General features: G+C 39.0%; 1 protein-coding gene across 1 annotated transcript in view; it reads right to left on the bottom strand.

Annotated features, from left to right (window-relative positions):
* Window positions 1-23,338, bottom strand: part of HDC (histidine decarboxylase) — a 28,005-nt gene extending 4,667 nt beyond the window's left edge. Inside the window, exons 1-9 of the mRNA XM_070762775.1 lie at window positions 23,257-23,338; window positions 18,353-18,525; window positions 17,134-17,247; window positions 10,665-10,787; window positions 6,902-7,036; window positions 4,728-4,871; window positions 3,479-3,545; window positions 1,472-1,634; window positions 577-667 (exon numbers count right to left, since the gene is read on the bottom strand). Coding sequence (XP_070618876.1) covers window positions 577-667; window positions 1,472-1,634; window positions 3,479-3,545; window positions 4,728-4,871; window positions 6,902-7,036; window positions 10,665-10,787; window positions 17,134-17,247; window positions 18,353-18,525; window positions 23,257-23,284 — 1,038 coding nt within the window. The 5' untranslated portion in view covers window positions 23,285-23,338. The remainder of the gene's footprint in view (window positions 1-576; window positions 668-1,471; window positions 1,635-3,478; window positions 3,546-4,727; window positions 4,872-6,901; window positions 7,037-10,664; window positions 10,788-17,133; window positions 17,248-18,352; window positions 18,526-23,256) is intronic.
* Window positions 23,339-25,104: the final 1,766 nt, after the last annotated feature.

Raw genomic sequence — 25,104 nt, 5'->3', positions numbered from 1 at the left:
AGAAGATGATGAAGAAGGAAGAAGAAGAGGAAGAAGAAGAAGAAGAAGAAGAAATAATAATAATAATAATAATAATAATAATAATAATAATAGGGAAGAGGTGGGCAGCTGAGTCGAATTTATTATTGAATCAATTTGAGTCAAATTTATTATTGAACCAAAGGACCATATGGCCCCAATCATGGCTTGTTCAACCATGGTTTATTTCATGAATCACAATTGCATAATAATTCAATACACTGGCTTGAAAGCAAGTAAACTACCTTATCCCTTAGCAACAGTTCTGAACCAACTGGCATGAAATGACAATAGAAGTTGGTTAGGATTTTGTTAAAATCACATATTAATAGAAAGCATTAAACAATTCAGTTACTTTCTTATGGGAAGGGGAAAGAATTTCTGTGCCCTAAAGCAGTGTTTCCCAACCTTGGCAACTTGAAGATATCTGGACTTCAACTCCCAGAATCCTCCAGCCAGCATTCACTGGCTGGGGAATTCTGGGAATTGAAGTCCAAATATCTTCAAGTAGCCAAGGTTGAGAAACACTGCCCTAAAGAATAAGCCGGAAGTTCTCACCATGAAATCAGTCGCCGATCCAGAATTCGGATGTCTGAGGTAGACGGGGTTAACGCTGAAAGTTTGCTGGAGTTTGTATTTATCTTTAACCCTTTTTTTTTTAGAGGATAAAGAGAGAGAACAAAGACAAGCTGGTTGGAAAGAACTCCACAGACTGGGAATATTTATTTTTATTTATTTGTTCATTTGTCCAATACACAAATACATAGGAAGAAAATAAACATGAAGTAATATATATAAGGATAAAAGTGAAAATAGAAGAGAAGATATATGAAAGGAAGAAAATATATATGATATATGAGATAAAGGAAAGACAATTGGACAGGGGACGAAAGGCACACTAGTGCACTTATGTACGCCCCTTACTGGCCTCTTAGGAACCTGGAGAGGTCAATCGTGGAGAGTCTAAGGGAGAAATGTTGGGGGGTTAGGGGTTGACACTATTGAGTCCGGAAATGAGTTCCACGCTTCGACAACTCGATTGCTAAAGTCATATTTTTTACAGTCAAGTTTGTAGTGGGTAATATTAAGTTTGAATCTGTTGCGTGCTCTTGTGTTGTTGCGGTTGAAGCTGAAGTAGTCATTGACCGGTAGGACGTTGCAGCATATGATCTTGTGGGCAATACTTAAATCGTGTTTTAGGCGCCGTAGGGTTTCTAGACCCAGGATTGTTAGTCTATTTTTGTAGGATATTCTGTTTCGAGTGGAGGAGTGAAGGGCTCTTCTGGTGAAATATCTTTGGACGTTTTCAAGGGTGGTAATGTCTGAGATGTGGTATGGGTTCCAGACAGATCAGCAGTAGTCAAGGGTGGGTCTGGCAAAAGTTTTTTAGGCTCTTGTGAGTAGTGTGAATATCAAGACAGGTGAGAGATAGAGAACATATTGGGCAACTCACCAGAATGCCGTGCAGTCAAAATGAACCATCATCCATTTGGAAGGGTTGAAGGCAAACGAATCGGCATATTCGATTCCTTTGAGCAAAAATCGGTATTCTGGACACAGGAATGCTGTTCCAGCATAGGCAGCATCGATATGAAGCCAAAGACCTTCTTTAGCACCTAGAGAGAAATCATCATCTCCTTTTAACAACCTCCCCATCATCCCTTGCCAGGCGGCATCTGAAAGGAGCTAACAGACTGTTTTAATGGCCGGATGCCCTTCCTATCACCAATGTGGAGGGGGGGTTTTCAGCAGATACATTATCTTTTTTAAAAAAAAAATATTTTATTTTTATTATTTTATTATTTAAAAGTTTTTTATTTATAATAAATTGAGTCACTTTGAGAAGAGTGGCATGGAAATGTAATAAATAAATAAATAAATATATAAAACATAACATATATACTGCTCAAAATAATAAAGGGAATACTTAAACAACACAATATAACTCCAAGTCAAGTCAAACTGTTAACGTCATATTGTCCATCTCTCTGCATGTTAAAATTTTAAATAAAATTTCTTCTTCTGTAGGAGCATCTTTACGTACCGGTATGTATGTATGTATGTATGTATGTATGTATGTATGTATGTATGTATTTATTTATTTATTTATTTATTAGATTTGTATGCCACCCCTCTCTGAAAACTCGGGGCGGCTAACAACAATAAAGAAGACAATGTAACAAATCTAATATTAAAAATAATCTAAAAAACCCCAATTTAAGAGACCAATCATACAAACAAGCATACCATGTATAAATTCTATAAGCCTAGGGGGAAGAGAACAATTTCAATTCCCCCATGCCTGACGACAGAGGTGGGTTTAAGGAGCTTGCGAAAGGCAAGGAGGGTGGGGGTAACTCTGATATCTGGGGGGAGCTGGTTCCAGAGGGTCGGGGCCGCCATAGAGAAGGCTCTTCTCCTGGGTCCCGCCAAATGGCATTGTTTAGTCGACGGGACCCAGAGAAGGCCAACTCTGTGGGACCTAACCGGTCGCTGGGATTTGTGTGGCAGAAGGCGGTCCCGGAGATATTCTGGTCCGATGCCATGAAGGGCTTTATAGATCATAACCAACACTTTGAATTGTGCCTGGAAACTGATCGGCAACCAATGCAAACTGCGGAGTGTTGGTGTAACATGGGCATACTTTGGGAAGCCCATGATTGCTCTCGCAGCTGCATTCTGCACGATCTGAAGTTTCCGAACACTTTTCAAAGGTAGCCCCATGTAGAGAGCGTTACAGTAGTCTGGGCATCTGCTATTCTTGCCGCAGTTAAAATATGTGACATTTACTTTATTTTTCTCGTATTTGTCAATGGTTATTTCTAAAAAAAGTAATTGGGGTTTTAGATTGAGTTTCCTCTCTACAATCTCTTCTAGACATTGTTTAATTTTCTCCCAATAATTCCTTGCTTTGTGGCACTCCCGCCACATATGATAATATGTTCCGATAGTCTTTTTGGCATTTCCAGCATGTTCCTGATATGTTTTGATTCATTTTGACCAGGCTTACTGGAGGGAGATAAAACAGGTAGTCCTCAACTTACGACAGCTCGTTTACTGACCACTTAAAGTTACAACAGCACTGAAAAAAAGGTGACTTACAGCCATTTTTCACAGGTAGCCATTGCAGGTCACATGATTTACTCACATTTATGACAGTTGCCATGGCCCGGGGTCACATGATTCCCATTTTGTGACCTTCTGACAAGCAAAGCCCATGGGGAAATCAGATTTGTTTAACAACAGTGTTCCTTGTTTAACAGCCACAGATGTGGCAAGGAAATAAGCTGCAAAACGGGGCCAAACTCCCTTCATAAAGGCCCTCCCTTAGCAATGTAGATGTTGGGCTCAGTTGTGGTCGTAAGTTGGGGACTATCTGTATTTGGAGGAGAAGCCGACTTAGTCTCTAACTGGAGTTCCCAGCAAGGACCTTTGAGATAAGCGGGGTAGGATCACTTACATATTGGACCGAGTTCTGAAAGGCAATCGAAAGCACACACCCCCGTTGTCCCCAGAGTGGCACAAACCTAGACGAAACCAGAGATTTATGAGAATGTTTTAAAGTAAATAAACTAGAAACGAAATAATAAGATAGATAGATAGATAGATAGATAGATAGATAGGTAGGTAGGTAGGTAGGTAGGGTGGGTGGGTGGGTGGGTGGGTAGGTAGGTAGGTAGGGTAGGGTAGGTAGGTAGGTAGGTAGGTGGGTCGATAGATAGATAGATAGATAGATAGATAGATAGATAGATAGATAGATAGATAGATAGATAGATAGATAGATAGATAGATAGATAGATAGATAGATAGATAGATAGATAGATAGATAGAGGAAATAGATAGATAGATAGATAGATAGATAGATAGATAGATAGATAGATAGATAGATAGATAGATAGATAGATAGATAGATAGATAGATGAAATAGATAGATAGAGGAAATAGATAGATAGATAGATAGATAGATAGATAGATAGATAGATAGATAGATAGACAGACAGACAGACAGACAGACAGAGACAGACAGACAGACAGACAGACAAAGATAAAATAAAATGCAATAAAATAATAAAATGAGGGTAGTTGGTTTTAAAAGGTGTCTTCTTTTCCTTTCCTTTCCTTCTTTTCTTTTCTTTTCTTCCCCTTTTCCCTTTCCTTTCCTCTCTTTCTTTCTTTCTTTCTTTCTTACTTTTCCTTTCCTCCTTTCCTTCCCTTCTCTTTCTTTCTTTCTTTCTTACTTTTCCTTTCCTCCTTTCCTTCCCTTCTCTTTCTTTCTTTCCTTTTTTTTCCTTTCCTCCTTTCCTCCCCTTTCATTTCTTTTCTTTTCTTTTCCTTTCCTTTCCTTCCCTTTCCTTTCTTTCCTTTCTTTTAATCTCCTCCTTTCATTTCTTTCCCTTTCTTTCCCTTTCCATATCTTCTTCCTTTCCCTTTCCTTTTTCCCTTACCTTTTCTTCTTTCCTTTCCTTTAATTCTTGCCTTTCCTTTCCTTTGTTTGCACCAGGCTTTGGATTGGCCCGTGACATCAAATTATCTATACAAATTTACATTTCACATTGAAGACATTTCAGTCTCTCTCGGTGTGATTAGCTCTTCCCATTATTATCCGTTTTTAATATTTTTTTTCCTGTTTCTGCACTTCAGTTTTGTACTTGAGATGTGATGGAGCAATGTCATATCACCCAAAGAGAGAGAGGAGAAACAACACTTACAAAAATAGGCACCAAGCCTCGGCTTCGATCCTCCTGCATAGCTTTAATCAGGGTTTCACCTCTCAAGGAAAAGTTTTCATCAACGGGTAGAAACCGGACTTTCACGAGAGAAATCAAACCCGCCTTTTCAACAGAGGAATGAGCCTGGAGAAACAAGACATAGATTGGAGACAATCAATAATAATAGTAATAATAATTTATTGGATTTGTAGACTCGGGGCGGCTAACAACAATGATAAAAACAGCATGTGACAATCCAATAATAAAACAACTAAAAACCCTTATTATAAAACCAAACATACACACAAACATACCATGCATAACTTGTAATGGCCTAGGGGGAAGGAATGTCTCAACTCCCCCATGCCTGGTGGTATAAATGAGTCTTGAGTAGTTTACGAAAGACAGGGAGGGTGGGGGCAATTCTAATCTCCGGGGAGAGTTGGTTCCAGAGGGCTGGGGTCACCACAGAGAAGGCTCTTCCCCCAGGGCCTGCCAAACGACATTGTTTAGTCGACGGGACCCGGAGAAGGCCAACTCTGTGGGACCTTATCGGTCGCTGGGATTCGTGCGGTAGCAGGCGGTTCTGGAGGTACTCTGGTCCAATGCCATGTAGGGCTTTAAAGGTCATGACCAACACTTTGAATTGTAACCGGAAACTGATCGGCAGCCAATGCAAGCCACGGAGTGTTGAAGAAACGTGGGCGAATCTTGGAAGCCCTCTGACGGCTCTCGCGGCTGCGTTTTGCACGATCTGAAGTTTCCGAACACTTTTCAAAGGTAGCCCCATGTAGAGAGCGTTGCAGTAATCGAACCTCGAGGTGATGAGGACGATCGATGACAGAACACAGAATAACAGAAAGGGACCTTAGAGGTCTTCTTGTCCAACCCTCTGCCCAATCTCTTCCTTTTTTTCCCGTATAAAATTTTTATTGTTTTTTCCTTCATACACTTTAATACAATGTCAAATATCTTCTGTTTCCAGTACAATAAAATGCAGTGTTTTGTTAATACCTTTGTATAATCCCAGGAAAAAAATCATAATACAAAATTATTAATTTCTCTATAAATCTTTTATCCCTTATTGCAATTTTTTTTAAATTTAATATTGTCCTCCAGCAATCTCAATCATCACATATTACCTCTTCATTAATGTTCCCTCAAATATATACTGACAAATAAACAATATTTGTCAAAAAAAATTAATAAAAAAAATTAATAAAAGAAAATATAAATATTCTAATTAACAGGTAGGCCGTAGTGCCTCCTATTTCTCTTTACACATTTTACTTAAATCTAAAAACCCCTATATAGTCTATCAAATCACAAACATTGAACATACTAAAAAAGAAATTTTTTCCCAATCTCTTTTTAAAAACATCCAGTTTTGGAGCGTTTACAACTTCAAGAGGCAAGCTGTTCCACTGGTGAATTGCTCTCCCTATCAGGAAATCTCTCCTTAGTTGCTTCTCTCCTTGATTAGTTCTTCATCTGCTTTGGAGGTTGTCACGAAGACACCATAAGAGCAAATTGATTGGCAGTCCATTAAAGGCAAGACACACCTGATGGTAATAGGTACATCCTTTCCTGTTTGTATCTCAGGTGCCTCAAACCGACCATTCCTAGGCAAGGCTGCCCCCTACTGTTCAGAAAGTATATACTGGGGAAACGCATAATAATAAATAAGGAAGAATTGACCAATTGGTTAGCTAATTGACACCCCCCTAATTACTGTTTTATGTATTGTACGGTTTGATTGGGTTGTGTGATTATTATATTAATAAGGGTTTTTAAAATGTGTTTTTAGATATTGGATTTGTACTTTGTTACTAATGTTGTGAGCCGCCCCGAGTTCTTGGAGAGGGGCAGCATACAAATCTAATAAATTATTTTTATTATTATTATTATTATTATTATTATTATTATTATTATTATTATTATTATTAAACCTGTAGCTTGTCCTGTTTATTTATTTATTTTTCTTTGTTTTGTCAAGTACGTATTGGTGGTATACAAAGATATAACATGATGCTAGTAACAGAGAAACATAAGGACAGAACGCAGAGCGGTTTTGATAACATCCGGGTGGGTGGGCGGAGCCTCTCGCCACTGCCGCTACCGGATTGGCCGAACTAGTAAGAACCGTTAGCCTCAAACCGCTGGTAAGAACTCACCTGATCGGAAGCGTACGCGATGAGGCGGGAATTCAGAACGGAATCATCCGCCTCCGGCTCAGAGGTTTTCATTTCGAGAATTTTATTCTTTCGGGCTGCCAGGAGAGCGATCAGAGTGGATTCACTAACAGTGCTCTGTAAGATGAAATAGAGGCAAAAGACACCTTTAACAATTGATGTGGAAAATAGCCTCCAAATGCCAAGATTTATTTGTTTGTTTATTTATTCATTTATTAGATTTGTATGCCTCCCCTCTCTGTAGACGGGGCGGCTCACAACAGAATAAAACAGTTCATAACAAATCTAATAATTTACAATTTAAAATGTTTTTTTAAAAACCCCATTATTAAGCAGACATACGTACAAACATACCATACATAAATTATACAGGCCCCGGGGGAGAGTTCCCCCATTTATTAGATTTGTATGCCGCCCCTCTCCGAAGACTCAGGGCAGCTCACAACAACAACAATACAATACACAGCAGTCCACCCGATCTAAATTGCAACCTCCTTCCCTTGTTTTTTTTCCCATCAAAAGTTTATCTATCTATCTATCTATCTATCTATCTAACTAACTAACTAACTAACTAACTAACTATCTATCTATCTATCTATCTATCTATCTATCTATCTATCTATCTATATCTATCTCTATCTATCTCTATCTCTCTCTCTCTCTCTCTCTATCTATCTATCTATCTATCTATCTATCTTATTTATTTAATTTATTTATTATTATTGCTGTTGCTAGCCGCCCCGAGTCTACGGAGAGGGGCGGCATACAAATCCAATAAATAATAATAATAATAATAATAATATTAATAATAATAATAATAATAATACCACCAGTGGCAAAGAACTGGTGGGATCATAAGCCCGAAAAAGTGGTCGAAAATGAGCAAGCAAAACTACTGTGGGACTTCCAACTTCAGACTGACCGAATTCTGAAGCATAACACACCAGACATTGTGATCGTGGAGAAAAAGAAAGTATGGATCATCGACATCGCAATCCCAGGGGACAGCAGAATTGAGGAGAAGCAGCTAGAGAAATTAGTGAAATACAAAGATCTAAAAATCGAGCTGCAACGACTCTGCCATAAGCCCGTGAAAGTGGTCCCAGTGATACTTGGCACGCTGGGCGCAGTGCCAAAGGATCTCAGCGGACATTTGAAAGCCATCGGAATTGACAAAATCTCCATCTGTCAATTGCAAAAGGCCGCTTTACTGGGATCGGCAAACATAATTCGCCGCTACATCACGCAGACCTAGGTGCTTGGGAAGCGCCCGACTGGTGATGAAATACGAAATCTAGCATAGTGATCTCGTTTGCTGTGTTGTACTGACATAATAATAATAATAATAATAATAATAATAATAATAATAATAATAATAATAATAATAATAATAATAATAATAATCTCCTTTCTCATTCCAACGACAGTCTATTAGTCCCAAACAACAATATTCCCTCCTCAAAGCACCACGTTTGTATTATATTTGTGGTTTCTGCAAGGATCTGATTAGGAAATCTTATTGCAGAATAGTTCCTGTCTGAAAGAAGATTTATGACTTCCTGAAAATCTGTGCCGATGGTAGCCACTTAATTACAGGCACTCTTCAACTTATAAACCACATTGGGGACAAGAATAAGCGTTGCTAACCAAGGCGCTAAAAACATAGAAACTTCTGTTAAAATTTGAAATGGACAAAGAACAAGTAAAAAGAATGTAAGATAACATGAGCTACAAAAATTGGTTATAGTATGTAGATACAGTGAGACCTAAATATCCATCATTAATTGGTTTCCGGGAGATGTGATGAGTACCAAAAATGATGAGTATCCTATTTTTCCCACAAGGAATAATGTAGTGAATCACAAGGCAAATGACACTGACAAGTTCTAGCCTGTGTGTTGAGTACCGAGCAAACAATGAGTAGTGGGACAAAGATTTCCGTGTCAAAATATGTTGAGAATCTAATTTGATGAGTTTCAAAGCTGTTGAGTAACAAGGTACCACTGCAGAACAATGGGAAAATACGAAGGGATTGAAACTGACATTGTGTTATAATCTTATAGAGAACATTCATAAAATATATACAGACCCTTTGCATCCTGGAAATAAATTGTTTCAACTCCTACCCTCAAAACGTCGCTAACACCAAGACAACTAGACACAAGAACAGTTTTTCCCCGAACGCCATCACTCCGCTAAACAAATAATTCCCTTAACACTGCCAAACTATTTAATACGTCATCATTCCTATCACCGATTTCCTCCCACTTATGACTTTATGACTGTAACTTGTTGCTTGTATCCTTAAGATTTTTATTAATATTTATTGTTTCTTCATTGCTTATTTGACCCCTATGACAATCATTGTGTTGTACTTTCATGATTCTTGACAAATGTATATTTTCTTTTATGTACACTGAGAGCATTTGCACCAAAGACAAATTCCTTGAGAATCCAATCACCCTTGGCCAATAAAGAATTCTATCCTATTCTATTCTAAAACAATGCACTGTTGATATATTTTATCAAGAAATTTTATCAAGAAGAGATAAAGGCATTTTCAATGTTGGAACTAGAGAGTAGATGCTTCTAAGATTATCTCCAATTCCATGAATCTATGATTTCCAACATTTCGGCCTGTGAAGTTTGGAATCTGTAGTTCCAACATATTTGGAGGTCACCAAATTGGCCAAAGGAGTACCAGATGCAGCCATATGTTCTAAGCAGGCTAACTCACTGCTCACTCCAGGGGTTTGATTCTGACTGCCTCAAGGTTGACTCAGCCTTCCATCCTTCCGAGGTCAGTAAAACGAGGACCCAGATTGTTGGGTGGGGGGCAACCTGCTAACATTGTAAATCCCTTAGAAAGGTGTTGTGCTTAGCTCTGGCCCAGCTCCTGCCCCAAGGACTGTGGATGTGGGGGAGACATCCACATGCTGCAGGCCTGTTTTGCCCCCGGTGGAATCTGCTGATGAAGGCTCCTCTGACCAAGAAGACATGAGTGACAGGGAGGAGGAGAGTGGGGCAGACAGCTCAGAAGGAGATCAATTATCTAGCTCCTCCTTGGATTCAGAACAAGAGTTAATGATACAGCCACGCATGCGGAGAGCGATGCATAGGCAACAACAACTGAGAGATTATTATCAAAGAAAATGAGGCCACCTGTGGTTGGGTGGGGCTGTGGTAATTAGTGAGGCTGCTATAAATAGCAGCCTGTGGGTTTGGCCATTGTGGAGGATTATGTGATCGTTGTGTTTCGTGACTGCTTTACTGACTTTGACCTTTTGTGTGCTGATTTTTCCCCGCTTTGAAACTAAACCAGGGCAAAGTGTGTTTCACTTTGTGAAAGAAGAAGGACTGTGAATTGCCTCACAGCTGCAAGCTAAGTATCTCAGAACTGATAAGGGACTTTGTACAGATTGCCAGTTTGTTTGGAGACGAGTGCTCTTTGCTATATCAAAAGAGGGCTTGGTTTAAGTGAATTTTCATGATAAAGAACATTGTTTTGAACTTTCAAACGTGTGTGTGTCTGAAATTTGTACCTGTGAATTTTTGGGAGGTGTCTACCAGAGAGCCCGACAGAACAGAAAGGGCTACTGTAAAGTACTGTGAGGTGGTATATAAGTCTTAAGTGCTATCGCTTATGCTCAGAATAGCAACAGTGAACCTTCAGAATCAGTCACATGGTAAATCGATGGCTACGCACATTCAATCTCTCACTCAATTCATTCATCCACTGCTTTACCTGCAAGATGCCACCACCTTTGCCGCCTGGATGATAATGCAGGAATGTTTCTGGAAGACCCATCATTTGAGCCAACCAATCCATCACGTTCATTTCCAGTTCTGTGCAAGCTGGACTGGAGGCCTAAGAGGAAGGAAACACAGTATGTTTACACCCATCAATGCTTTCTTTTTTTTTCTTTTTTTTTTCTTTCTTTCTTTCTTTCTTTCTTTCTTTGTTTATTTATTTATTTATTTATTTATTTATTTATTTATTTATTTATTTATTTATTTATTTATTTATTTATTTATTTATTTATTTATTTATTTATTTATTTATTTATTTATTTATTTATTTATTTATTTATTTATTAGATTTGTATGCCGCCCCTCTCTGTAGACTTGGGGCGGCTAACAACAGTAAAAAACAATATAAACAAATCTAATATTAAAAGTAGTTTAAAAACCCCAATTTAATCATTTTAATCATTATCTAGAACTGAACTTTTATAGCAATGCAAGAAAATTGAGCTCCTTGCCTAATCTGTTATCATACTGAACCTTGCATGGTTCACTACATAACCTTAAAATGTTACTGTGCTCCTCAACAAATAACGCTGTCTATCATTTGTCCCTTTTGTGGCTATTCAAATAATGTGACTTAATCCACTGAAAAAGGAGTCCAGGCACCTATTTGAAAACTTATCTTGGTTGGTAAGCCACTCCCACTCAGTCACATGACCTTTAGCCGCTCCAAGTCTTTGGAGAGGGGCGGCATACAAGTCTAATAAATTACTATTACTATTACTATTACTATTACTATTACTATTACTATTACTATTACTATTACTATTACTATTACTATTACTATTACTATTACTATTACTATTACTATTACTATTACTATTACTATTACTATTATTTAAGCCACCTTCAGTCACATGATTGTCAAACCACTGCCACCTGGTCACATGGCCGGCAAGCCACTCCTACCCGATCACATGACTATCAGCCACACTCAATTAAATTCAATTCAATTTATTAGATTTGTATGCCGCCCCTCTACGAAGACTTGGGGGCGGCTCACAACAATAAATAAAAACAGTATAACAATGGAACAAATCTAATAATAAAATTATATTTAAAAACCCCAACAATTTAAAAACCATACAACTCATACATACCAAACATAAAATATAAGAAAGCCTGGGGGAGATGTCTTAATTCCCCCATGCCTGGCGATATAGGTGGGTCTTGAGTAACTTGCGAAAGACAAGGAGGGTGGGGGCCGTTCTAATCTCCAGGGGGAGTTGATTCCAGAGGGCGGGGGCCGCCACAGAGAAGGCTCTTCCCCTGGGGCCCACCAAACTCACACAATAAGCCATGCCTATAGTGTGGTAGCAAAATTTTTTGCAGCCCTTCACTGCCTGTACCCACATGATCACAGCTGGGAATGAGCACATCACTATGCTTTGGATGTTTCATATGTTTGGTAGAGAACACAGTTTACGTGTCTGCGGGAGAAAGACAAATTTGTCACCGTGAGAAAAGGGAAATATCTCACAAAGCAAAGGGGTTTCCCCCCGTTTTTGGCTGTTTGTTTACCCGGGAGGGAAACACGTCATGCCACCTCCTGCTACCAGCCTTCGTGCCCCAGCTTTTCATTTCATTTCCTTCTGCTTGGCTTCTGAATAACTCTTGAATAACTCTGAATAACGCCATCTTGCAATATTCGCGGGCTTTCCTGTCACGTAGCTCACAATTCCAGAGTACTGTAACTCAATTCCCTGGACTTGCTGGATGGCTTGTGGTCGGGTAAGCACAAACCAATCACCTAGTGGGACCCCTTCCTAGGAATTTGTCAGAAAAGAATGATTTCTAGACAAATCGGAGAGGGGCAGCATACAAATCTAATAAATTATTATTATTATTGTTGTTGTTGTTGTTGCTGTTATTATTATTATTATTATTATTATTATTATTATTATTATTATTATTATTATGTCAGTACAACACAGCAAACGAGATCACTATGCTGGATTTCGTATTTCATCCCCAGTCGGGCGCTTCCCAAGCACCTAGGACTGCGTGATGTAGCGGCAAATTATGTTTGCCGATCCCAGTAAAGCGGCCTTTTGCAATTGACAGATGGAGATTTTGTCAATTCCAATGGTTTTCAAATGTCCGCTGAGATCCTTTGGTACTGCGCCCAGCGTGCCAAGTACCATTGGGACCACTTTCACTTGTTTATGCCAGAGTTGTTGCAGCTCAATTTTTAGATCTTCATATTTCACTAATTTCTCTAGCTGCTTCTCCTCAATTCTGCTGTCTCCTGGGATTGCGATGTCGATGATCCATACTTCCTTTTTCTCCACAATCAGGATGTCTGGTGTGTTATGCTTCAGAATTCGGTCAGTCTGAAGACGGAAGTCCCACAGTAGTTTTGCTTGCTCATTTTCGACCACTTTTTCAGGCTTATGATCCCACCAGTTCTTTGCCACTGGTAGATGGTAGTTCCGGCACAGGTTCCAGTGGATCATCTGTGCCACAGCATCATGTCTATGCTTGTAGTCAGTCTGTGCAATCTTTTTGCAGCAGCTGAGTATGTGATCGATTGTTTCATCTGGTTTTTTACAGAGTCTGTATTATTATTGTTGTTGTTGTTATTGTTGTTGTTGTAGTTGTTCTTGTTGTTGTTGTTGTTGTTGTTATTATTATTATTATTATTATTATTATTATTAAATATTCTGAAATATAGGTTGAGCAACCTAGATATTGCTTCGGTTTTTCTTAAGGCTGGAGTTTCTGAAAAAGCACCCATGTTTTATAACTATAGTAATAGTAGTAGTAGTAATAGTAATAATAATAATAATAGTATGGTAATAATAATAGTAGTAGTTATAACAACAACAATGACTTAAAACCCACCTCTGCCACCAGGCATGGGGGAATTGAGATCCTCTTTCCCCCTAGGCCTTTACAATTCTATGCATGGTATGTATGTATGTATGTATGTTTGGTTTTTATATTAATTGATTTTTAATCATCAATACCAAATTACTATTGTACACTGTTTTATTGTCGCTGTTAGCCGCCCCGAGTCTCTGGAGAGGGGCGGCATACAAATCCAATAAATAAATAAATGAATGAATGAATAAATAAATAAATAGATAGGTAGGTAGGTAGGTAGGTAGGCAGGCAGGCAGGCAGGCAGGCAGGCAGGCAGGCAGGCAGGCAGGCAGGCAGGCAGGCAGGCAGGCAGGCAGGCAGGCAGGCAGGCAGGCAGGCAGGCAGGCAGGCAGACAGACAGACAGACAGACAGACAGACAGACAGACAGATAAATAAATAAATAAATAAATAAATAAATAACAACAAAAACAACAGAATTGGAAGGGACCTTGGAGGTCTTCTAGTCCAACCCCCTGCATAGGCAGGAAACCCTACACTACTTCAGACCAATCCAGTCTCTTCTTAAAAACTTCCAGTGTTGGAGCATTCACAACTTCTGGAGGCAAGTTGTTCCACTGATTAATTGTTCTAACTGTCGGGACATTTCTCCTTAGTTCTAAGTTGCTTCTCTCCTTGTTTAGTTTCACCCATTGCTTCTTGTTCTACCTTCAGGAGCTTTGGAGAATAAGTTGACTCCCTCTTATTTGTGGCAACCCCCTGAGATATTGGGACATGTCTATCATGTCTCCGCTGGGCCTTCTTTTCATTAAACTAGCCATGCCCAGTTCTTGCAACTGTTCTTCATATATTTTAGCCTCCAGTCCCCTAATGATCTTTGTTGCTCTTCTCTGCACTCTTTCTAAAGTCTCAACATCCGTTTTACATCGTGGCGACCAAAACTGAATGCAAAATTCCAAGTCTGGCATGCGCAGAAGTAAAAAAATCACTGAACTCTCATACATGCGTTTTTGCTTCCTGTAGGCACAGCTGCATTTTTACTACTAATGCAGCATCCTTATTCCTACCGGTAGTAACCCCGATACTGATTATTTATTTATTTATTTATTTATTTATTTATTTATTTATTATTTATTTATTTTGTCCAATACACAATGAGGGTTTTAGTGGAGATATATATATATATATATACATATATATACACATAGTAAAATACAGGATGAAAGTTATAGAGGAGATACTCATAGCAAAATATATCTAAGAAAGAATAGAAAAGAAGATATAGGAATAGAACATATCAATGAAAGAGTAGAAGAAGAGATATAGGAATAGAAGAAAGGTATAGGAGATATAGCAGAGCAATAGGACATGGGACGGAAGGCACTCCAGTGCACTTGAACTCGCCCCTTACTGACCTCTTAGGAATCTGGATAGGTCAACCGTAGATAATCTAAGGGTAAAGTGTTGGGGGTTTGGGGATAACACTATGGAGACCGGTAATGAGTTCCACATTTCGACAACTCGGTTACTGAAGTCATATTTTTTACAGTCAAGTTTGGAGCAGTTAATATTAAGTTTAAATCTGTTGGGTGCTCTTGTGTTGTTGTGGTTGAAGCTGAAGTAGTCGCCGACAGGCAGGACGTTGCAGCATATGATCTTGTGGGCAATACTTAGAGCTTGTTTAAGGCGTCCTAGTTCTAAACTTTCTAGGCCCAGGATTGAAAGTCTAGTCTCGTAGGGTATTCTATTTCAAGTTGTGGAGTGAAGGGCTCTTCTGGTGAAGTATCTTTGGACATTTTCAAGGGTGTTGATGTCTGAGATGCGATACATATTACGACTACATAAACACTGAACATGTGCAAAATTATCTTAACCACTATATTGCACTAGCTACATTGACATTAGCCCACACTACTGGGAAGAGGGGACAGGGTTAGAGGATTTATGGTTAGTAGAATTCGAGACCGAGTTATAAAGATTAAACTGGAATAATCTGTAAACCTGGTAATGTTCTTGGTTTAAAATAATATACATCAGTACACTCCCATTTCGGTGGAGGGGTTCTGAATGAATGATGTTGGATGGTGGGAGCACGTATTACTGTGCCCTTGTCTTTTGTGTAGTGTGTATCTGCTATTATTAATAAAAACTAATAATTAAAAAAAAAGACACTATCCAACACTACTTTATATGCAGTGTGTGAATTGTGATTTGCCCTGGGGTTTGTTGTATATACACTGCTCAAAAAATAAAGGGAACATTAAAACAACACAATGTAACTCCAAGCAAATCAAACTTCTGTGAAATCAAACTGTCCACTTAAGAAGCAACACAGAGAGTTATTGTTAACGGTGAGTATTCTGAGCAGAGTCAGGTTACAAGCGGTGTGCCACAAGGGTCTGTTCTGGGTCCTATTCTTTTTAATATGTTTGTGAGTGACATAGGGGAAGGTTTGGTAGGGAAGGTTTGCCTATTTGCCGATGACTCTAAAGTGTGCAATAGGGTTGATATTCCTGGAGGTGTCTGTAATATGGTAAATGATTTAGCTTTACTAGATAAATGGTCAAAGCAATGGAAACTGCAGTTTAATGTTTCCAAATGTAAAATAATGCACTTGGGGAAAAGGAATCCTCAATCTGAGTATTGTATTGGCAGTTCTGTGTTAGCAAATACTTCAGAAGAAAAGGATTTAGGGGTAGTGATTTCTGACAGTCTCAAAATGGGTGAACAGTGCAGTCAGGCGGTAGGGAAAGCAAGTAGGATGCTTGGCTGCATAGCTAGAGGTATAAAAAGCAGGAAGAGGGAGATTATGATCCCGCTATATAGAATGCTGGTGAGACCACATTTGGAATACTGTGTTCAGTTCTGGAGACCTCACCTACAAAAAGATATTGACAAAATTGAACGGGTCCAAAGACGGGCTACAAGAATGGTGGAAGGTCTTAAGCATAAAACGTATCAGGAAAGACTTAATGAACTCAATCTGTATAGTCTGGAGGACAGAAGGAGAAGGGGGGACATGATCGAAACATTTAAATATATTAAAGGGTTAAATAAGGTCCAGGAGGGAAGTGTTTTTAATAGGAAAGTGAACACAAGAACAAGGGGACACAATCTGAAGTTAGTTGGGGGAAAGATCAAAAGCAACATGAGAAAATATTATTTTACTGAAAGAGTAGTAGATCCTTGGAACAAGCTTCCAGCAGATGTGGTTGGTAAATCCACAGTAACTGAATTTAAACATGCCTGAGACATATATCCATTGTAAGATAAAATACAGGAAATAGTATAAGGGCAGACTAGATGGACCATGAGGTCTTTTTCTGCCGTCAGACTTCTATGTTTCTATGTTTCTATGATTGACAATCAGTTTCACATGCTGTTGTGCACATTCAACTTTGTAAAGAAAAAAGTATTCAATGAGAATATATCCTTCATTCAGATCTAGGATGTGTTATCTGAGTGTTCCCTTTATTTCCATACATACATACATTTAGATTAGCAACGGATCAAGTACAAATTCTTTGATCTCATGTTTGAGATGCTAGGGTTGTGAGCAGATCTTAATGCTGGAGTGACTTACCCAAGTAAATCCCAAACAGTTGATAGCATCTGCTAGCATATCTCCAAGGAGCGAAGGCCAGGAATTCAGAGCCGGGAAATAAGCGTGCATTTGTGGACTTTGCCAATGGACAACCTAAAAGAAGAGAGGAGCACAGAAAAATAAGATGAGCCGGTCACGCATAAAACAAAAAGGACGGAAAGAAAGACAAGACGATGTAAATAAACTGCCCAGGCAAAAGAAAGGAAACTTTCTGGCAATCCTTGACTAACTGTGTTCTGGATTGGAAACTATGTCAGAACTCCTATCAAGGAAAATAGGTCTCAAAATGGGTGAACAGTGCGGTCAGGCGATAGGGAAAGCAAGTAGAATGCTTGGCTGCATAGCTAGAGGTATAACAAGCAGGAAGAGGATGATTGAGATCCCGCTGTACAGAGCGCTGGTGAGACCCCATTTGGAATAATACTGTGTCCAGTTCTGGAGACCTCACCTACAAAAAGAGATGGATAAAATTGAACGGGTCCAAAGACGGGCTACAAAAATGGTGGAAGGTCTTAAGCATCAAACGTATCGGGAAAGACTTAATGAACTCCATCTGCATAGTCCGGAGGACAGAAGGGAAAGGGCAGGGACACAATCAAAACATTTAAATATATTAAAAGGGTTAAATAAGGTTCAGGAGGGAAGTGTTTTTAATAGGAAAGTGAACCCAAGAACAAGGGGTCACAATCTGAGGTTAGTTGGGGGGGGGGGAATCAGAAGCAACATGAGAAAATATTATTTGACTGAAAGAGTTGTAGATGCTTGGAACAAACTTCCAGCAGACGTGGTTGGTAAATCCACAGTGACTGAATTTAAACACGCCTGGGATAAACATAGATCCATCCTAAGATAAAATACAGGAAATAGCATAAGGGCAGACTAGATGGACCATGAGGTCTCTTTCTGTCATCAATCTTCTATGTTTATTTTATTTTTATTTATTTATTTTGTCCAATACACAATAATACACAATGAAGGTTATAGAGGATATAGTAGGATATATTTCTATGTTTCTACATGTATATGTATAATGCATATTAAGATTCCCTAGTTCTCCATCCTTTCTGTTCAGCTCCGTTGGCCTTGTTCGGGATGGTTCTAAGAGCTGAAGTCGCATCACATCTAGAGAATGTTGGTGGGGGACCCACCATTCTTTTACAGGTATCTCTTATCCCACAACATGCACACTTATCCTTACCCCAGGCATAATGATGTTCTCTACGTCTCTGAAGATATTATCCCAGCTTTCTGGCTCCAAGGGGGCTCCGTCGGGCAGCTGGTCTCTCATATAACCTGGTTGCACATCAGGGTATACACGCCTTTCCCGGATGTCGGTGAGGTACTGGCAAATGTAGTCCACCATCTCTTTCCCTAGGAAACGGTAGAAATATTCTTTCTCATACAGTGGTACCTCTACTTAAGAACTTAATTCGTCCCGTGACCAGGTTCTTAAGTAGAAATTTTTTCCCATAGGAATCAATGTAAAAGCAAATAATGTGTGCAATTAGGGAAACCACAGGGAGGGTGGACACCCTGTTTCCTCCCAGGAGATTCCTAGAGAGGCCCCATGGAGGTTTCTCCCCACCTTTTCCGGCCCTGTTTTCCTCCCAGGAGATTCCTAGAGAGGCCCACGGAGGCTTCTCCCCGCCTTTTCTGGCCCTGTTTAGATTCCTAGAGAGGCCCCACGGAGGCTTCTCCCTGCCTTTTCTGGCCCTGTTTAGATTCCTAGAGAGGCCCCACGGAAGCTTCTCCCTGCCTTTTCTGGCCTTGTTTCCTCCCAGGTCATTCCTAGAGAGGCCCCATGGAGGCTTCTCCCCGCCATTTCCGGCCCTGTTTCCTCCCAGGACATTCCTAGGGAGGCCCCAAGGAGGCTTCTCCCTGCCTTTTCCAGTTACAGTTTCGGAGGCTAGGATTTGTAAGTGGAAAATGATTCTTGAGAAGAGGCAAAAAAATCTTGAACACCCGGTTCTTATCTAGAAAAGTTCGTAAGTAGAGGCGTTTTTAGGTAGAGGTACCACTGTATATTCTTGCCCATCAGGGGACATTTTGTACATCCATGTTGCGACCGTCCACATAGCATGATAAGCATCGATATAATCTCTCTAAGGCATTTGCCCACTGCTGTACTAAGAGCTAAAGAGGAAATGAATTGACCACAGGCTTTAGACACACACATACTTTATGCAATTTACAAGGGGGTTTATTTCTGAGTAAATCTACAGTAGTGGCCAAAATTGTGGAACCTTTTTGGGGATGGGGATGTATTTTCTAAAACTAGCTAATGACACTTCTTTTTCTTGGAGAAGTACCACAAATTTATACATCAATGGAAAGATCGTTTAATGATCAGAATCCGTACCACGAATTTATATATCAATGGAAAGATCATTTAATGATCAGAGTCCGTCAGAGAGCAGCATATAAATGCAATCAATCAATCAAGGATGTAATGCCATGACTTTTATGAAGGATTTGTTATCAGAATAGCAGTTTTTATTTATTTGTTTATTTGTTTGTTTGTTTATTTGTTTATTCATTCATTCATTCATTCATTCATTTATTTATTAGATTTGTATGCCGCCCCTCTCTGAAGACTCGGGGCGGCTCACAACAGCAATAAAAAACAATATAGCAGTGGAACAAATCTAATATTAAAACACATATAAAACCCTATCATTATTTTAAAAAACCAAACAGCACATTCATACCAAACATAAAACAAAGTATAAAAAAGCCTGGGGGAAAGGTGTCTCAACTCCCCCATGCCTGGCGGTATAAGTGAATCTTGAGTAGTTTATGAAAGTAGTTCACAGTATAAAGAAGGATAGTGAAATACGTAGGAAAAAAATGAGATATACAGAAATTATCCCCATAGAAAAAACTAGATATGTAAAAATCATCACCATGTCCTTTAGTGCTTATTTGGGTAACCTTTAGCCATAGTTCCCTCTAAGCTGAGCAGTGAGCAATCGCTCACTTAAAAATCATCATCAACTCAGAGTTTTCCAAACCTGCCCAGAAGCCAAGAGGGAAAGAGTGAGAGGGAAGGAGAGAGAGAGGAAGAGAGAGAAACAGATAGAAAAAAGAGAGGAAGGAAAAGAGAAAAAAAAAGAATGGGAGTAAGGAAGAGAGAAAGAAAATTAAAATCTAGTTTGAAACTAGCTCAACTATTTAAGTGGCATTTTGATATTGATAGAGTTGCCCTATTATGAGCTCACTGTTATATACACACAGTACAGTATTTTATTTTGAAATTCTCTGGGGCAAAACAGGGTGGTTTTTTTTATTTATTTGTTTGTTTGTTTGTTTGTTTATTTATTATTTTTGTGCCGCCCAGTCCCGAAGGGACCGCCGCTCAGACACTATACTTTTCCGCCCACCCACCCCCAAAAAATTAGAGGGAACACTGCCTTTAGCATGAATTCTCAGCCTTACAATGTCTTCCTATGGAGTGAAGCAAGCGTTTTTGTTCTGCAGCTGTTATAAGGTGAAACCAAGATTGAACGATTGCTTCTATTAACTGGGTTTTATTGCCGGGTTATTTCTGAGTAACACGTTTCTTTAGTCGGCTCCATAGATTTTAAATTGAGTTACGTTCTGGACTATTCAGCAGTGAAATATGATGATCTTGAATTTCCAAAAAAAAGTGGTGTTATTAGCCATCAAACCTCAAAGATACACTTTTCCCAAAACGTTACCACAATTTTGGCCATTACTGTACATATATACACTGTTTATACATACATACAGTACAGTGTCCATGAGCAGGCAACCATAGCAGCCAATGAATGAAAAAGAATTTACCGATAAGAAACCAATATAAAGAAGAGAAGACATTTGCGATTCGGTGGAATCTGATAACCATCATCTCCAGCCAGTATGGCAAAGAGTTGCAATTCTTTGATGTATGGCAATATCTGAGAATCGTCCCTCACTGTGTCATGGCCGGTGGACTAAGGCAGAAATAAGTTGTACAGCCCCCTTCTAAGATGGTTTGAATCCTTCAGTCCTCCTCCATTATCTGCATTGGTTATGACCTATAAAGCCCTTCAGGGCATCGGACCAGAATATCTCCGAGACCGCCTTCTGCTGCACGAATCCCAGCGACCGATTAGGTCCCACAGAGTGGGCCTTCTCCGGGTCCCGTCAACTAAACAATGTCGGTTGGCGGGCCCCAGGGGAAGAGCCTTCTCTGTGGCGGCCCCGACTCTCTGGAACCAGCTCCCCCCAGAGATTAGAACTGCCCCTACCCTCCTTGCCTTTTGTAAACTTCTCAAAACCCACCTTTGTCGTCAGGCATGGGGGAACTGAGATATTTCCCCTGGGCCTATATAATTTATGTATGGTATGTTTGTATGTATGTCTTGTAAATTATTATCATTTGTCATGAACTGTTTTATTGTATTGTGAGCCGCCCGGAGTCTACGGAGAGGGGCGGCATACAAATCTAATAAATAAATAATAAATAAATAAATTGGCCGCTACTGATGTCCTTGAGATCCAGAACCTCTTTGGGCAAAGACTGCACTATCATAAGATGCTCCTAAAAAAATTGCAGGTAAACTATAACAGCAGCAGCCCCTTACGCCCTGTTTTAGGGGGTGGGTCCTACCTTACCTTGCTGTCGGTTCGCTCGCGGATGTACCGCATGGACGGTATATATTATTTTATATGATAAGCATCGATAGAATCTCTCTAAGGCATTTGCCCACTGCTGTACTAAGAGTTAAAGAGTAGATTATTCTCCTGAATATTATTTTACTGAATGAATAAGGGGACACAATCTGAAGTTAGTTGGGGGAAAGATCAAAAGCAACATGAGAAAATATTATTTGACTGAAAGAGTAGTAGATCCTTGGAACAAACTCCCAGCAGACGTGGTTGGTAAATCCACAGTAACCGAATTTAAACATGCCTGGGATAAACATATATCCATCCTAAGATAAAAATACAGGAAATAGTATAAGGGCAGACTAGATGGACCATGAGGTCTTTTTCTGCCGTCAGTCTTCTATGTTTCTATGAATAGTAGATGCTTAACACAAACTTCCAGCAGACGTGGTTGGTAAATCCACAGGAACTGAATTGAAACATGCCCGGGATAAACATATATCCATCCTAAGATCAAATACAGGAAATAGTATAAGGGCAGACTAGATGGAACATGAGGTTTTTTTCTGCCGTCAATCTTCTATGCTTCTATGGGTGCGCGGGAGCACATGCATAGTGCTAAAAAACCCGTTTCTGCGCATGCGCAGAAGCAAAAAAACAGAATAGTGGAACCGTCGAAGAGAACAGGTTCGGGGACTTGGCCAGGCCTAGGTCACTGCCGGTTCCAGCAACCCAGGCTGCCAAGTTACTACCGGTTCTGTAGAACCAACCCAAACTGGGAGAAACCCACCTCTGTTTGCACCTGGTTTCGGCAGGTGCCTTGCTTTTTAAACATGGACGTCTCATTTCTGCAGCTGTCCATAATTGAATTTATTTATTTATTTATTTATTTACTTACTTACTTACTTACTTACTTACTTACTTACTTACTTACTTACTTACTTACTTACTTATTAGATTTGTATGCCGCCCCTCTCCGTAGACTCGGGGCAGCTAACAACAGTAATAAACAGCATGTAACCAATCTAATGTTTAAAATAATTAAAAAACCCTTATTAAAACCAAACATACACACAAACATACCATGCATAAATTGTATAGGCCTAGGGGGAAAAGGGTAGTTCAGTTCCCCCAAGCCTGACGACAGAGGTGGGTTTTAAGGAGCTTACGAAAGGCAAGGAGGGTGGGGGCAATTCTGATATCCGGGGGGAAGCTGGTTGCAGAGGGTCGGGGCCGCCACTGAGAAGGCCTTTCCCCTGGGTCCCGCCAGACGACATTGTTTAGTTGACGGGACCCGAAGAAGACCGAATCTGTGGGACCTAACCGGTCGCTGGGATTCGTGCGGCAGAAGGCAGACCCGGATGTATTCTGGTCCGATGAATGGAGTTACCTGATCCCGGTTCAAAAAAATTGAAAGCGAGCTAAAAGCATCACTGGCCCCAATGGGACTCGGTTGTTCAAATCTCCTTCTGTTCCCCTTCCCAGACTCACCTCTCCGTCTGTACTCTTCGTGGTCCATGTGGACTCTTGCAAAGACGTCCGCTTTCTCTAATGGTGATCTGTGGACCCCGGACAGCTGTTTGCTCAGCTGAGTCGCCTTTATCCTGCAGCCTTTTATATCTTCTATCAAACTTTGCGTCAGCAAATTGTTAGGAAATCAGCCTCTGATGAAACCTCCCCCGATCTGCTTCTCTTCCTGGTTCTCTCTCTGCTCTCTCTTTGATATTCAGCAAATTGGAGTCCATTCATTATATTACTACAGCAGGAAATAAGATGTAGACTGGACTAGACTAGACTAGAATACAATAGAACACAATAGAATACAATACAATAGAATACAATAGGAAATAGTATATCACAGAATTAGAATTAGAATTAGAATTAGAATTGGAATTGGAATTGGAATTGGAATTGGAATTGGAATTAGAATTAGAATTAGAATTAGAATTAGAATTATAGAATTAGAATTATAGAATTAGAATTAGAATTAGAATTATAGAATTAGAATTAGAATTAGAATTATAGAATTAAAATTAGAATTAGAATTATAGAATTAGAATTATAGAATTAGAATTAGAATTAGAATTAGAATTATAGAATTAGAATTAGAATTATAAAATTAGAATTATAGAATTAGAATTAGAATTAGAATTAGAATTATAGAATTAAAATTAGAATTAGAATTATAGAATTAGAATTATAGAATTAGAATTAGAATTAGAATTATAGAATTAGAATTATAAAATTAGAATTATAGAATTAGAATTAGAATTAGAATTAAAATTAGAATTAGAATTAGAATTAGAATTAGAATTAGAATAGCACAACACAACACAGCCCAGCTCAGAATAGAATAGAATACAATACAATACAATAGAATAAGAATGGAATGGAATAGAATAGAATGGAATGGAATGGAATAGAATGGAATGGAATAGAATAGAATAGAATAGAATAGAATAGAATAGAATAGAATAGAATAGAACAGAATAGAACAGAACAGAATAGAAAGAATAGAATAGAATAAGAATGGAATAGAATAGAATAGAATGAATAGAATAGAATAGAATAAGAATAGAATAAGAATAGAATAGAATAGAATAGAATAATAATATAATTAGAATAGAATAGAATTGAATAAGAATGGAATAGAATAGAATAGAATAATAATATAATTAGAATAGAATAGAATAGAATTGAATAGAATTGAATTGAATTCTTGATTGGACAAGTGTGACTGGACACACAAGGAATTTGTCTTGGTGCCTATGCTCTCAGTGTACATAAAAGAAAAGATGCATTTGTCAAGAATCGTGGGGTGCAACACTTAATGATTGTTACAAATAAGCAATCATGGAACAATCAATATTAATATAAGGAGTAAGGATACAAGCAACAAGTCACAGTCATACAGTCATAAAATGGGTGATAGGAGTGAGGAGGACAATAGTAATATGATGCAACCTTAGTGAATAGTTTGACAGTGTTGAATGAATTATTTGTTTAGCAAAGTGATGGTGTTCGGGGGGAAAGTATCCTTGTGTCTACTTGTCTTGGTGTGCAGTGCTCTATAGCGTCATTTTGATATAGCCTGGCCAATAACCGCTAGGTGAAACTAGTTAGTTGACTCTATGGACAAAGACAGCACAGAAGAACGTTAAACTGTCTTGAGTCCAAATGTTTGGGTATTGAAAATAAATTTAGTAATTGTCTTCTAGGAAAATGCTGTCACAGAAGATGAGATTCGGTTGTTTTTAGTTGATGCCATGTTTGGGACATACATACATACATACATACATACATACATACAGACAGACAGACAGACAGACAGACAGACAG

The sequence above is a fragment of the Erythrolamprus reginae genome, chromosome 10 (assembly GCF_031021105.1).
Source record: "Erythrolamprus reginae isolate rEryReg1 chromosome 10, rEryReg1.hap1, whole genome shotgun sequence".
Lineage (NCBI taxonomy): Eukaryota > Metazoa > Chordata > Lepidosauria > Squamata > Dipsadidae > Erythrolamprus > Erythrolamprus reginae.
The sequence above is the reverse complement of the archived record's forward strand: the minus strand, read 5'-3'. Positions and strand labels throughout refer to the sequence as shown.